The following is a 16,699-nucleotide window of genomic DNA, read 5'->3' on the forward strand; positions in this document are numbered from 1 at the left end:
AATAATATAGATACGATACCACTGGGCCATTATAAACTCGTTAGCAATTCCAAGTAAAAAAAATAAAAGAAAAATGTGAACTAAATTATTAATAATATGTTTATGAAATTTAGTTGTAGATAATTTCTAGTGTTTTATAATATTTTGTAAGATAATGTTTTCATATTATTGTTTTATTTAGATATTACCTTATTTATATTTTAGAGTAACTTTAATGTATAAATAACATCTTTTAAAGAAAAATATTCAGTTTTATTTGGATACCCAAAGAAGAAAGAAGTATAAAAAAATGATTCATTTTATTCATCCTTTTGCTGCAATCATAGCAGGTCCAACAGGATGTGGAAAATCAAACTTTGTAGCACAATTCATTAAACATAGGGGTAGTGCATGTAATGAGTCTTTTTCTGAAATAACATGGTGTTATGATGAAATGCAGCCACTATATAATATACCTGGAGTGAATTATCATCAAGGGTTGCCTGATTTGCATATGTTCGATGGTAAAAATCCTCATTTAATAATAATAGATGATTTAATGAGAGAATCTGACGGTAGAGTTGTTGATATATTTACAAAAGGAAGTCACCATAGAAATTTAAGTGTTTTTTATATAACACAAAACTTATTTCATCAAGGAAGAGGACAACGTGACATTTCCCTTAATTCAAGTTACATCATTTATTTCAAAAATCCCCGTGATAAAACACAAATTAAATTTCTAGCCAGACAGGTTTCGCCTGAGAACACTAAATTTATCGAAGAATCATATGCAGATGCTACAAAAGTTGCTCACGGATATTTGATGATTGATTTAAAACAAAATACTGATGATACACACCGGATAAAATCAAACATTTTTGAAAACACTCACTATTGTACATTATATATCACCATGAAAGCATATAAATATCTTTGTAATCAACGATTTTGAGTCAGTTTTAAACTATGTATCATCGAGTAACAACACATAAAGATTTATTGTCAGCTCTACACACATTAAAACCAAGACATCGGAAGGTATTACTGAAAACCTGCAATAATCAAGAAATAAACTGTCTTTGTGAGTGTATTTATAACGTTTTGAAAGGAAAAGTACCATTGAAAGGAGCAGAGAAGTCTAAACTTAAAAACCTAAAAAATACCTTACGTAAGCTAGTAAGCAGAGGAAAAAGTTTTGAATATAGAAAAAATATATTAATTCAAAAAGGAGGTTCCTTTCTTCCAATAATATTAGGTACTGTTCTAAGTAGTCTTATAAGTTGTTTTACTAATAAACCACTATGAATACTAAAAAAATGCTGATTATTGAACACGATTTTGTTGATAAAATAACACATCAACAAAATGAAAATAAAGTTACACCACGAAGTCGATTAGACAGTGAAATGGAAAAAATAATGTCAAGCAAATTAGGAGATCGTGAGAAATGGGCCCTTTACCAACAAATTTTACAAAGATACCTTCATTTTTCTATGGTAGAACGTCAACCTCAAGAAATAATATTTACTGAAAAAACAGTAAATAATAAAACTTATGAAGATGGTAAAATTAATTTCACTGATAACGAAAATGAAAATGAAAATGAAAAAGTGGTAGGTGGTGAACAACCGTCGTTGGGTAAAGACGTCTCGTTTCAGTTGTCAACACAGGACATATTAAATTTGATTCCGAAAACTTATATAAAGAAAGGAGAATTATTGATGGAATCCATTCAAAACCATAGTGATAAATTACAATGGAATAAATATGGTACAGTGGTAATTAGTGGAAAAGAAATTCCTGGAAGTAATATTATTGATTTAGTAAATGATGCATTAAGACCCTCAAAGAAAGCAGATCCCATCGGTTGGGAAACATTCTCAAAATTTTTAAATGATATAAATATACCACTGACATACATTGGTAATCTCAAAAGACTTAAATATATTGGCAATCTTAAAAAACATCACACACTACCGATCCAAGAATCAAGCATCGATTACACTTCTCCGACTCAATCAAATCATAACAGTAAAATAAAAAACAAAATTGATTGGGATAAATGGACCCCATATTAAAGCTTCATCAAATATATTATGATATTTCACATCCTGCCGGTTACAGTAATGTGAATACATTAACAAAAGCGATGAATGGAAAACTTTCTAAAACAGATGTAGAGACGTGGTTGCAGTCTCAAGAAACATATACGTTACATAAGCCAGTTCGAAAAAGATTTCTGCGAAATAAGTACATTTTATCAAATTTTAATGAGTTGTGGCAAGCTGACTTGAGTGATTTAAGAACTTACGAACAGGATAATAATGGATATAAGTATATTTTATGTGTCATTGATGTTTTTAGCAAATATGCGTATGTTAGAGCAATAAAAAAGAAAGATTCTGTTACAATAAAACAGTGTTTTACTAGCATTTTTGATGAAGCTAAAACTGTTCCTAGACATATACAATCAGATAAAGGTACAGAATTTGTATCTAAAGATGTCCAAAGTTATTTAAAAAATAAAAATATAAATTATTATACTACAAATAATCCGGATATTAAAGCAAGTATAGTAGAAAGATTTCAGAGAACTTTAAAAATGAAAATGTGGCGTTATTTTACATATAAAAATACACATCGCTATATAGATATCTTACAAGATTTAGTTAGTTCATATAATCACAGTGTGCATTCTAGTATAAAAATGAGACCATGTGATGTTAATAACCAAAACATTATGAAAGTTTGGAGGAATCTATATTTTGATGGAATTTCATGTAACTCAAATTTGAAAAAGTTACCCAAGTTTAAAGTCGGTGACCATGTAAGAATTACTAAACAAAAACATACATTTCAAAAAGGTTATGAAAGTAATTGGAGTGATGAAATATTTATTATAACTTCAGTTATAGATCGCTCACCATGTGTTGTATACACTTTGATGGATTTGGAAAATGAATCTATAACAGGCACATTTTATGAGAAAGAATTACAAAAAGTTACATTTTCCCCCACTTCTGATTATAAAATTGATAAAATCTTAAGGTATCGTAACTCTGGACTCAGAAAAGAAGCATTAGTCAAGTGGAAAGGGTACCCAAACAAATTTAATTCTTGGGTATTATTATCTTCTATCAAAACTTTACAATGAAGGAAAGTTTTTATTTAACTTTACTCAGCAATAGTTCCACACAATATTTTCCGGGAAATATGACTTCAAATTTTTCTACAAAACTACCTAAGCCCATTACATTAGAAGGAGAATGGATGGTAGGTATAGTTGAGTTCCAATATCCCTCTACTATGTTCTCCGTGCAAGAACATGAAAATATTATGTACATAAGTAAAAAAACTACCATCAATAACGAAGAGACCACACTAATGTATAAGAACCATATACCGGCCACCAACTATGATAATATACAAAATATTCTTATAGCTTTAAATTCGAAAGAGAAAGTTAGTTTTCGCCAGGACACCGTGTCAAAGTTTGTCTCTGTTGCAGTAAAGGATCCATCAATAATTTCATTATCTCTATCACCTAATTTGAGTTTTCAACTTGGGTTTGAGCCAGATACCAATCTAGTAAATCAAAATATCAGTAAACGCCCTGCTAATCTACATTTAGGGTTACCATCACAATTATTTGTGTATTGTGATATTATAGAACCACAAATTGTTGGTGATGTCATGACACCCCTGTTGAGAATTATACCCTTAGATCCTGCTAAATACATATATGGTTCAAATAAAATGCATATATTTTCACCACCACATTATTTACCTGTTATGAGAAGAGAATTTGATGTTATTGAGGTAGATATAAGAACAACCACGGGAAATGCGGTACCATTTCAATACGGTACATCGTGTGTGAAACTTCATTTTAAAAAAATATAATCTTTATATCTTTTTTGAAATGTATACACCTCAAGATACTATTATATGTCCTTATGAACATTATTATTCGCAACAAGCTGGATCTGGTATTAATGTAATCTACAAAGGAGCCTTACATCAACGTGGTCATGGTATCGGCAGTTTTCTTGGGGGGTTATTTCGAAGTGTGCTACCTTTACTCACTAGTGGTGCTAAGGTGATTGGAAAAGAAGCACTTAACAGTGGTATTGGGCTTTTGTCAGATGTTGTAGCTAGTCGCCCCATTAAAGAATCAATTAAAAATCGTTTGAAAAGTGCTAGTTCTAACCTTAAACACAAAGTTGATACCAAAATTGATGAACTTATGACTGGATCGGGTGTTAATAAAAGACGAAAATATAGAAATGAGCTCATTCGAGTTTCACCTCTTAAGAAGAAAGACGCTTTAAGGAAAACAAGGAACAAAAATATTAATATTTCCAAAGATATATTTTCAAACTAATTATAATGTCATTTATTCATAATCATTCATGTGAGTGTGTTAAATCTGAATTGGACCTATTTGCTCTTCCTTCCACACAAACAAGTATCGAATATGGGCACTGGATACACTACAAACCAATTTCTTCATTAAGCGATGATGGACCCATCGAATTCCAAGTACCTGGTACAGGAGACGACTACATAGACCTTTCGCATACACTACTCCATCTCAAGGCTCAAATTAAAAATCAAGACGGTTCTGTAGTTAATGCAGCTAATGTAGTGGCACCAGTCAATAATTGGTTACATTCTTTATTTAACCAATTGGATGTTTACCTAAACCAAAAACTCGTGTCACCCCCAAATAATACTTATGCATATCGTGCTTTCATAGAAACTCTATTAAATTATTCATCATCTGCCAAAAAATCACATTTGACATGTGGTTTATGGTACGAGGATACAGCTGGTAAAATGAATGAAACTAATGAGGCAAATAAGGGCTTTTACAAAAGACAACAACTTTCAAAGGATGGTAAGGATGTCGAAATGATTGGACATTTACATGGGGATATATTCAATCAAGATAAATTCCTCATTAACGGGGTCGAACTATCTATAAAATTAGTGAGATCGAGAGAAACATTTAACCTCATGTCACAGAATGCAGATAATAAGTACAAAGTCTGTATCACAGATGCAACTTTAATAATACGCAGAGCAAAAATTAATCCATCAATACTAATAGCCCATCAAAAGGTTCTTGCCACTACTACAGCTAAATATCCTATAACAAGAGGCGAAGTGAAAGTCCTGACCATACCATCTGGTGTGCAGGGTAAGACACTGGACAATATATTTTTAGGACAGGTTCCTAAGAGATGTATCATTGGTTTTGTTAATAATACCGCCTTCAATGGTAGTTATAATAAAAACCCATTCAACTTTGAAAACTTCGGTATTTGCTCCTTTAGTTTATATATAGACGGTCAACAAATACCATCAAAATCATTACAACCATCATTCCCAAACGATGTATTTGCCAGCGCATACCACACACTGTACTCAGGTACCGGTATACATTTTCTTAACGAAGGTAATGGGATATCGAGGGAGCAATACTCAGATGGATACTGTTTACTAGCCTTTGATTTAACCCCCGACTTATCAGCTAACTCTAATATTCACTGGAATCTCATTCGTCATGGTAGTGTGAGAATGGAAGTAAGATTCGAGAACGCATTGACTGAAACAATTAACTGTGTAGTTTATGCAGAGTTTTCAAACATTATAGAAATAGATAAGAACAGAAATGTATGTGTGGATTATAGTAGTTAAGAAATGACTTTTATGTACTTATGATTAAATTGAGAATAATAAACGGAATGAAATATAATAAATAAAAATATGGTTTCTCATTAATAGTTTCCCTACTTTTCTAAATAAATGCATATAAGATATCACATATATTGGGATGACAATACAACGAGATGTTAGTTGAGGTGGATGATTGATAGGAATTGGAATTGTATTTAGTGCAATATATAAGAGTAGAAGGTCAAACGCGTTGGAATAAAAATGAATACATTAAACCTGCAAATGAGTCTCCATAAAATACATCCCAGCATCCAGTATAGCGTGTACCCCTCGAATCGCCTACCAATGCACGTACACTTACCCACATTTATTATATGCAATCTCGATCCTGACTCACAACCAGGATCTCATTGGGTAGCTATTCATATCAACCACGAAAAAGTTGGAGAATATTTTGATTCATTTGGACGTAAGCCTATTAGAGTAATAGCGGATTTTTTAAGAAGAAATTGTCGGGTATGGAGCTATAATACAGCTAGCATTCAGGACATCTATTCTGCCTTTTGTGGGGAGTATTGTGTAGTATATTTGTACTACAAGTTCTGGGGTTTCAGCTTGGAAGATTACCTCAGAAATTTTTCGTATGACTCGCCAAGAAATGACATGACACTAGTAAAGTTGTATTGTAACATAATGCAAATAAACACATAAAACACGGAAATCATATTTTTAATGTTCAGTAAATCCTTTTCCCATCTGTCCTGGTGCATTTGCAGGTAAATGCGTATGCGTAATGGTAATTTGCTAATTATGGATACGAAACTGACTCGGTGATTAGTAAATGAGGATTTGGACGAGACGTTACATTCTTATTATGAGGTGATTAGTAAATCGATTAATTTGCAACGTATAGCAAAACCTAACTTCGAAACAGAGAGAAATATCGCTTCGGGAGTGAGTGCTATCGACTCAGCACGGTCTGTTTAGTGGGGAAAGAGACCAAACTTTTTTTTTTTTTTTTTTTTTTTTTAGGCGGGGACTGCCGCTGAGCCAGAAACACACGGGGGGTTAGGTTGACTGAGGCAGCGAGTGAGGCAGTCCCCGGCACGGGGGGTTAGGTTGACTGAGGCAGCGAGTGAGGCAGAACCCGGCACGGGGGGTTAGGTTGACTGAGGCAGCGAGTGAGGCAGTCCCCGGCACGGGGGGTTAGGTTGACTGAGGCAGCGAGTGAGGCAGAACCCGGCACGGGGGGTTAGGTTGACTGAGGCAGCGAGTGAGGCAGAACCCGTGAATCCCTACTACTTCTGTGAGACTATTTATATATTTTTATAAGATATTGGTTATAGGTAGAGTTTGTTGGTGCGTTTTTATAATGTGCTGTTACGGATATCAAGCAAAAGTCCAAGAGGCGATTCTAATGTTAAGTGATACCGCTGCCCATGAACACACTCAATGCCAGAACGTTTGCGAGTGCGTAGCCGGTCTTATAAAATACGCAGTTTTCTTCAAGGATCCTATCGTCGTAAGTATTTGTCATTTATAAATAATTCACGATTAAATAATTTGGATTTAAAATTCGAAAATATTAAAAAAATCTCTTTTTGTCTATCTAAAGTACCATTACAAATAATGAGATGATGACACACCCAAAAAAAAAAACTATCAATCAAACAGGAAAATATTTCAAATAAAATTATAGTAAGCGATCGTTCACTTGCTCTACATCTGAATGTAACGGGCCATACATAATCTCGTTACCAAGTGGGATTTCCGGCATAAAAACGTATTAAAACATTACTCCATTAAGCTTGTTAACATAACAATGTTCAGATGAAACAGAACTCAATATAGGTCTCAATTGCCCTGCAATGAAGGCAAAACTAGGGCACAAGGTTTGGTTAGTTAAGTTCTCAGTATTATCAGACTTTATCGAAAAAGTGCCTGGAATTGCAAGCACGCAATACAGTTAGGGTCCGCCATATTGTGGAAAAAAACGGTTTGAAATTTAGTCTGTTGTTAATATAATAATCATGTCGAATTGTTTGGGTATTTTTGTGAAAGTTTTTGGTTTTGGTAATAGAAAAAAGCTAATAAAGATATCGGCATATATGGAAAAACTAGAAAACAAACTAACAAAACATTAAATTTTTCCCGGAAATGTCTGCGTCAAATATTTGTGTGAAATATGTTTGTTTTGCTGGTTAAAATTAGTTAAGAGCGCCTAATATAATATTTTATATTATTTTTCGCGCCGCTTAAAGTAACTATAGGTATTGTGAATATAAATTGAAAAGCAAAGCTATTTGGAGATATAACCATATATTCAAAATCTGGAAACCCTTGAACTGTCAAAAAATGTCTGCATCAAACAATTGTATGAAAATTATTTGTTTTGCTTGTTATTTATTAACATACCTTTTACACATTTAAAGAAAACACTTTTTTACCGGATTGTAGCTATATATTATTGTAAATGTAAGTAGTAGGGATTCACGGGTTCTGCCTCACTCGCTGCCTCAGTCAACCTAACCCCCCGTGCCGGGGACTGCCTCACTCGCTGCCTCAGTCAACCTAACCCCCCGTGTGTTTCTGGCTCAGCGGCAGTCCCCGCCTAAAAAAAAAAAAAAAAAAAAAAAAAAAAAAAAGTTTGGTCTCTTTCCCCACTAAACAGACCGTGCTGAGTCGATAGCACTCACTCCCGAAGCGATATTTCTCTCTGTTTCGAAGTTAGGTTTTGCTATACGCAAATTAATCGATTTACTAATCACCTCATAATAAGAATGTAACGTCTCGTCCAAATCCTCATTTACTAATCACCGAGTCAGTTTCGTATCTATAATTAGCAAATTACCATGCGCATTTACCTGCAAATGCACCAGGACAGATGGGAAAAGGATTTACTGAACATTAAAAATATGATTTCCGTGTTTTATGTGTTTATTTGCATTATGTTACAATACAACTTTACTAGTGTCATGTCATTTCTTGGCGAGTCATACGAAAAATTTCTGAGGTAATCTTCCAAGCTGAAACCCCAGAACTTGTAGTACAAATATACTACACAATACTCCCCACAAAAGGCAGAATAGATGTCCTGAACGCTAGCTGTATTATAGCTCCATACCCGACAATTTCTTCTTAAAAAATCCGCTATTACTCTAATAGGCTTACGTCCAAATGAATCAAAATATTCTCCAACTTTTTCGTGGTTGATATGAATAGCTACCCAATGAGATCCTGGTTGTGAGTCAGGGTCGAGATTGCATATAATAAATGTGGGTAAGTGTACGTGCATTGGTAGGCGATTCGAGGGGTACACGCTATACTGGATGCTGGGATGTATTTTATGGAGACTCATTTGCAGGTTTAATGTATTCATTTTTATTCCAACGCGTTTGACCTTCTACTCTTATATATTGCACTAAATACAATTCCAATTCCTATCAATCATCCACCTCAACTAACATCACGTTGTATTGTCATCCCAACATATGTGATATCTTATATGCATTTATTTAGAAAAGTAGGGAAATTATAAATGAGAAACCATATTTTTATTTATTATATTTCATTCCGTTTATTATTCTCAATTTAATCATAAGTACATAAAAGTCATTTCTTAACTACTATAATCCACACATACATTTCTGTTCTTATCTATTTCTATAATGTTTGAAAACTCTGCATAAACTAAGGTAATATCTAAATAAAACAATAATATGAAAACATTATCTTACAAAATATTATAAAACACATAAATAAATAATAATGAGTAATGAAATTATCTACAACTAAATTTCATAAACATATTATTAATAATTTAGTTCACATTTTTCTTTTGTTTTTTACTTGGAATTGCTAACGAGTTTATAATGGCCTAGTGGTATCGTATCTATATTATTTGGGAGAATGTGTCGCTTGGTATCATTAAAAGATAAACATGTTTTATTAATTTCTTGGGTGAAAATTGTATGTTTTAACGATTTAAATCGATACATTTTACAAAATTGAATATTTTTATTAAATAAACATGACTTATAATTGTCTAACGTTAATTTTTTTGTGACACATTTGTTAACACCCTTCGCCTTAGTAATAATTTTATCATCTACCTGTAATGCATACATTTTTGATCGCAAACCTACAAATTCTGTAAAGATTTTACCACAATTTTCATCTTTGAAATAACCTATTTTTTTCTTATTTAATTTAGGAAAGTTAAAAACATTATTTGCATCATAATCTGATGTATCGAAATGTGTACAAATGTCTGGTTTTATATCATTATAAAAGTTACTAGTAAATATTTGATAAATGAGACTGTCGGTATCTGTGTACAGTAGCTTCAGATTGGAAGTAAATTTCTCTTTCATGTAATTATAGTGGAAATCATACATAAGCGTTTTAGATATATCTAATATACAAAATCCGAGATAAATAGGTTTATTATATATTAACTTCATTTTATTTAATTGAATTGCAACAAGACTATCAGAAAATATTGAGACACTGTGAAAATTTGGTTGAGCAATTAAATCCCCAGCTCCTAATACTTTGCCCCTATTTTCCCAGTGGGTTAATAGTTTAACGTTTACACGTTTCTCAATATTTTCCATAGTCTTACCAAAAACAGCGTTGTTCATGAGTTTATAGAAATCTTTCTCAAAATCAGAATTAGCTTGGGTTCTTAATTGTGTATTAAGGTCTATATATTTATTTAACCATGGACTCTGCTTAAATTTTAATATTCTATGAACTTTTAATAATTTTAAACCCATTTTCAAACATTGAATTAAATTTCGATAATGAATAATATATTTGGATTTATTGTTTAAGTTTGGAATCAATCTAATTTCCTTAGCATCCCCAACTGGTATATTTTCTGGACAAAGAGGTAAATCCGAATGTTCATTATGTAAATCCACCGGATACTCCAGATCTACTTCTAATATAAAACCTATTTCTGATGAACAGCTTACATTAAAATCTGTATCAGCACTAACCCATTCAAAACCACCTGTAGGTAGATATTGTGACATTGCCCAACCATAAAGATTATTGGCATCGAAATACATTAAGAATGACTCTTTATCTTTCGCATTATAGTCAGACATGTAAACATTATTGGCTTTTGCATAGCGAGTGCTACATTGCGAAACACCTCCACGAATTCCTGATTTAATAAAAGCAATCATATCTATATCAGTAAGTAATTCAATTTCTGTTTGAGTATGTTTTAACATGGCATCCCAACTTAATCCAGGTGCTGTATAGTAATGAGCCGGATCTAAATCGTATGTTTTAATACAAACACTCCTAAAATTTTCAAAAATATCTGCTAATAATAAAACATCCGTTTTTAAATAAAGATTTGAATAATCTAACATATTTTTACAGTTGAAATGTTTCCAAACATCTTTGGCGTGGTTATAATCTTCATTAGAAATAATGGAATCTGTGAGAGTACTATAAAAGTGTGAAAGTTCTGGAAGTTGATTGTAGTTTAATGTATCAAAATCTTTAATAAATTCATATGGAAATACACCTTTTTTAGTCAGTCGTTTAAAGTCTTCTGAATTGGGAAAGCATTTTGATAATTCTTTAAAATTATTATTGTTTAAATTTTTTGCTAAAGTATCTAAGCTACTGGGTAAAAATTTTAGGGAATCCACAAAACGTAAAGTTACATTACTGTTATTTATTTTAAGTACCTTTGAAAATGATATGTATTTTTCTTTATTTTGCGGGAGTACTTCTACCTGACCTTCATCAAAGTTTAAGGCGTGTACGATAAAATGTGCATCATAATGACTTAAATTGTGCAAGAAGACTGGTACAGTGTAAGGTACTCTAAATTTTTCTGAACAAAGTTTATGTACGACCCCAACAAATTCACCAGTAAACCAATCGTGGTAAATCATTGAATCCCCACCCAAAATTTTATCACAAATATAACAATGATTAGATTTGCTAATTATATCTTGTTGTATTGGTGATATTTTACTTGCAACTTTTTGAAAACCAATTTTTTTAACAATTGTTTTCAAATTATCTTTAAGTGATTCCATAAATTTTAAAGCACAATTTTCACCAGTATATGTTACATATTTAGACAACTTATCATCGAATGAGCATTTAATGTAGTATCCAAAACTATATACATTATGTTTTTGTACATTTATTGTATGTGATTTTGAAGGATCGTTTGAACATGATGCTAAAGGGCTCAAAAAAGCCTCAAAATCCGCATATATAACAAAAGGTAACATCAATTTACGTTGAAATTTATCAAAACTTAATTTACTTTCAGATACAATATCACCCCACCAATTTTTTTTATTTTTATCTGCGTTTGGTATTTGTGTACAAATATGTCTGCAATCATTTTTTTGATGGTTATTTAAACGTTCAGATGTTGAAAAATATTGTAAACAAAAGTCGCAAAGATATATAGCTTCCTTGGATTTCGAAATTTGACTACTTATTAACCTTGACATATTTTTTATATAACAATAATGACCGATTTTACCCTGTGTCAAATATAGTAAATTTATATGAGTCGGCATTTTATTCTTTGTAAAAAACAATGGCCCGACAATACAATGTTTTTTTCTTTGTTCATTATATTCCAATCCAAAAACATTAATGCTAATATTATTGAGACTTTCAATTTTGTGAATATCGCTTAATTTAACTGGAAATTTAATATTACCAAATTTTAATTTATGACTGTATTTGGTGTATGATGATACTCTATCCGAATTTTTGTGCATTGGAAATAAAGCAGATAACAGTGCCCACTTAAAACAGGCGTCATCGCTGTTTTTAACATTTATCACAGCTTTTTTTATTTTTATGTCATGTGGTAATTCAATAAAGGATTTTCCTCTTAAAGGGTTAAATTGATTCAAATTCATATCCAAATGTAAAATTTTTTTCAGACTCCACCCACTATCCTTTCTCTCGAATGAATTTACATAGTTTATTAGAGAATTCGTGAGAGTTGTATAAAATATATTCAAATCATCACCAATACCAACAATAAAATTCATTGATTGGAAATCAAAAGTGTTGTTTATCTGTTTTGTCTCCTGAACAAAGTCACCATATAAAATGAAATTTATTTTTAAAATTGTGTGGTCTTCTATAGATTTATTTATTATTGTAAATATTGTATCTTTAACTGACGCGAGAAATGAATCTGGTGTCTCAAACTGTAAATCATTTTGATTTTCTGAAGTTACTCTATAGGTTATTATTCTATTACCGAACGCAGTCTCAATTATCTTAACATTGGGTTTTATCGAATGTTGTATTTTATCTACATTATTTTTGTGTGCATTGCTCCTTAGATGACTAGCGAAATATTTTTTGGAAAAATTTGTATTACAAATACAACAAAATTTCGTGTTAGAATTATTACCTTCATTCGATGTTGATGGCTCTTGTGAAGACCGTGAAAAATCCATGGTAGGTCCAGATTTTATTCTTTTGATATCAACAGAGTTAATATCAACATCTGCTTTCCTTTTGGTTCCGCAACCCATTTGATCAACCCTATCGAATAAAATTTTGATTTATTTAACTGTTAGACTTGCGAATAGACATACTTAATCATAACAAAAAATAAGAAATATGATTATTAAATATACTCACAGTTCTCTTTCGAATTCCTCACATAGCTCCATCATTCTTTGATCATAAAATGAGTTATTTAAATCACCTCTTTCTATTTCATCACAAACATTAAAAAGTTCAATTGTATCAATGTTTTCAAATTCATGATCCATTTCTTCAAAAAAGACACTAACACATTCTTGAGACATTGTAAATATATATATTCGTTTCACAACTATTTATTTCGTAACACACTTTTTACCTTAATGCGCAAAGGTCTTCAACACAATTCACAATGATTGACTTTGTACAATGCAACATAATATTTATACTAGAGGACAACTGAAACATTACTTAATTATATAACGTATGGTATTAGAATTTGATAGTAAGTTAATTAATTACTAATAAGGTTATCACGTAAAGATACTAAAGGAACCTAATTTTTAAAACTATAATGTTTTACATTATCTTCCTCGGATATTTCCTTTGTTATGTTATATACTACGTCTTTTATCTGAAGATCAATGTTGGAATCGTTTTTCATGTAATATTTAACACGAATATCTGCATTTTTCCAATGTTGTGAGACCGGGATTTCTTTTAACTTTTTTAAACTATACAAGTCGATTTTCACAAGTATGTCAGCGTCCATTCCATCATCTTTGTCTGTTGATATATATTGAATGTTCCCCTCCTTTCCTGCACGGCCAACAGTTGAAGAAAGTCTAGCTTTTTTCTTCTTTCGGTCTGGTTCTTGAATAAAAAAGTCATCTAAACGACTGGTCCCCTTATTTTTATTTACGTGTATGTTCGAAACCTCTTCTTCATCAGATAAAACATAATAATTATAGGGTCTGAAACATTTTTCCACATCTTTCAGGTTGTATGAAGGCTGAAATATAACATTAACAAATCAAAATGTATTTTAAAAAAATTAATAAGATTTTATTAAAGAAACCTTGGAAAACAAATTTTAAAAATATAAATAACTCACCTCCATTTTTGATATTAGAACACTACACACTTTCTACACGTTGTCCTGTGATTCATACCACAATACTATATTTTTCTTTACAATATCTGTATTTAATAAATTAATGTTAATCGATTGTTACCTCAAATATTTATTAAACAATTATAAATTCATTATCATCCTAATGTTGTCGTTAAAAACAAATTAAAACTCAATGAAATAGCAAATAAATTAAGAGCTTAAGACCGGTACTCAGGTACCGGTATACATTTTCTTAACGAAGGTAATGGGATATCGAGGGAGCAATACTCAGATGGATACTGTTTACTAGCCTTTGATTTAACCCCCGACTTATCAGCTAACTCTAATATTCACTGGAATCTCATTCGTCATGGTAGTGTGAGAATGGAAGTAAGATTCGAGAACGCATTGACTGAAACAATTAACTGTGTAGTTTATGCAGAGTTTTCAAACATTATAGAAATAGATAAGAACAGAAATGTATGTGTGGATTATAGTAGTTAAGAAATGACTTTTATGTACTTATGATTAAATTGAGAATAATAAACGGAATGAAATATAATAAATAAAAATATGGTTTCTCATTTATAATTTCCCTACTTTTCTAAATAAATGCATATAAGATATCACATATGTTGGGATGACAATACAACGTGATGTTAGTTGAGGTGGATGATTGATAGGAATTGGAATTGTATTTAGTGCAATATATAAGAGTAGAAGGTCAAACGCGTTGGAATAAAAATGAATACATTAAACCTGCAAATGAGTCTCCATAAAATACATCCCAGCATCCAGTATAGCGTGTACCCCTCGAATCGCCTACCAATGCACGTACACTTACCCACATTTATTATATGCAATCTCGACCCTGACTCACAACCAGGATCTCATTGGGTAGCTATTCATATCAACCACGAAAAAGTTGGAGAATATTTTGATTCATTTGGACGTAAGCCTATTAGAGTAATAGCGGATTTTTTAAGAAGAAATTGTCGGGTATGGAGCTATAATACAGCTAGCGTTCAGGACATCTATTCTGCCTTTTGTGGGGAGTATTGTGTAGTATATTTGTACTACAAGTTCTGGGGTTTCAGCTTGGAAGATTACCTCAGAAATTTTTCGTATGACTCGCCAAGAAATGACATGACACTAGTAAAGTTGTATTGTAACATAATGCAAATAAACACATAAAACACGGAAATCATATTTTTAATGTTCAGTAAATCCTTTTCCCATCTGTCCTGGTGCATTTGCAGGTAAATGCGCATGGTAATTTGCTAATTATAGATACGAAACTGACTCGGTGATTAGTAAATGAGGATTTGGACGAGACGTTACATTCTTATTATGAGGTGATTAGTAAATCGATTAATTTGCGTATAGCAAAACCTAACTTCGAAACAGAGAGAAATATCGCTTCGGGAGTGAGTGCTATCGACTCAGCACGGTCTGTTTAGTGGGGAAAGAGACCAAACTTTTTTTTTTTTTTTTTTTTTTTAGGCGGGGACTGCCGCTGAGCCAGAAACACACGGGGGGTTAGGTTGACTGAGGCAGCGAGTGAGGCAGTCCCCGGCACGGGGGGTTAGGTTGACTGAGGCAGCGAGTGAGGCAGAACCCGTGAATCCCTACTACTAATGTATAATTATTTAAACATAATTTTAAATTTATCCGACTTTTCGCGTGCTTTGTGCGAATGTCAAAAAAAAAGTATCAGTTGTAGAAAGTATTATGGTGGTAACACTTAAATTCTTATTTATTTGTTAAACTTCGTTGTCTCAATGCTACTTCCTTATTATAGGCCAGTATTAATAAGCGTATATCAAAATATCGTAACTCAAGTCTTTAAATAGGTTCGTTCTATTTTAAGCTCGCGAAAGCACACAAATGAGACTTGTCATGTGTTCAATAAACGATTCGAAGAAGCAAGCTTTTTGCTTGCATCCGGTATCTGCTAAGCGTTTTAATTTTTATTGCATCTCTTTATAAATATTTACGCTCGTTACTTTAATACAGTAGTTAGATATAAAATGTTAATTTTTAATAAGCAATGATTAGTCATCGTTGTTAATCAAATAATATTATCTTAGATTTTAATAAAATTAAAAAAAAAGGTTCGATTTCCAAAGCATTGTAACTGGCATACAATAAGTATTTTTTAATACAGTTGCTCAAAAAGTGGCATATTGCAGGGAGGTATAGCGTTCGGAAAGTGGGCTATTACACACTCGTGCTTTTTCTTTGCCATTCCCGCACTCGTGCGTTTTCTTTGCCAACTGTCAAAACAATGTGTATTAAAAAGATAAAACCAACCACGAAGGTTTTATTAAAAAGATTCATAGAAGTTTTTATGATATATGATTTCTAAATATTAAAATAATTGGATTCAATAAGTTCGATTAGGTTTCTTTTCATTTCATA

At 31.9% G+C, this 16,699-nt stretch overlaps 2 protein-coding genes across 2 annotated transcripts in view; both read right to left on the reverse strand.

The window, feature by feature from the left end:
• LOC110999924 (putative phosphatidate phosphatase) overlaps nucleotides 1-16,699 on the reverse strand; it is an 88,940-nt gene that overhangs the window by 22,099 nt on the left and 50,142 nt on the right. The gene's annotated exons all lie outside the window — the stretch shown is intronic.
• Nucleotides 13,707-14,801, reverse strand: LOC123689114. The gene is made up of 2 exons (XM_045628020.1): nucleotides 14,279-14,801; nucleotides 13,707-14,176 (listed from the first exon to the last, which is right to left on the reverse strand). Exons 1-2 carry the CDS (start codon nucleotides 14,282-14,284, stop codon nucleotides 13,721-13,723), a joined length of 462 nt encoding a protein of 153 aa, XP_045483976.1. The 5' UTR covers nucleotides 14,285-14,801; the 3' UTR covers nucleotides 13,707-13,720.

This window comes from Pieris rapae, chromosome 1 (genome assembly GCF_905147795.1).
Source record: "Pieris rapae chromosome 1, ilPieRapa1.1, whole genome shotgun sequence".
In the NCBI taxonomy this organism is placed as follows: Eukaryota; Metazoa; Arthropoda; class Insecta; order Lepidoptera; family Pieridae; genus Pieris; species Pieris rapae.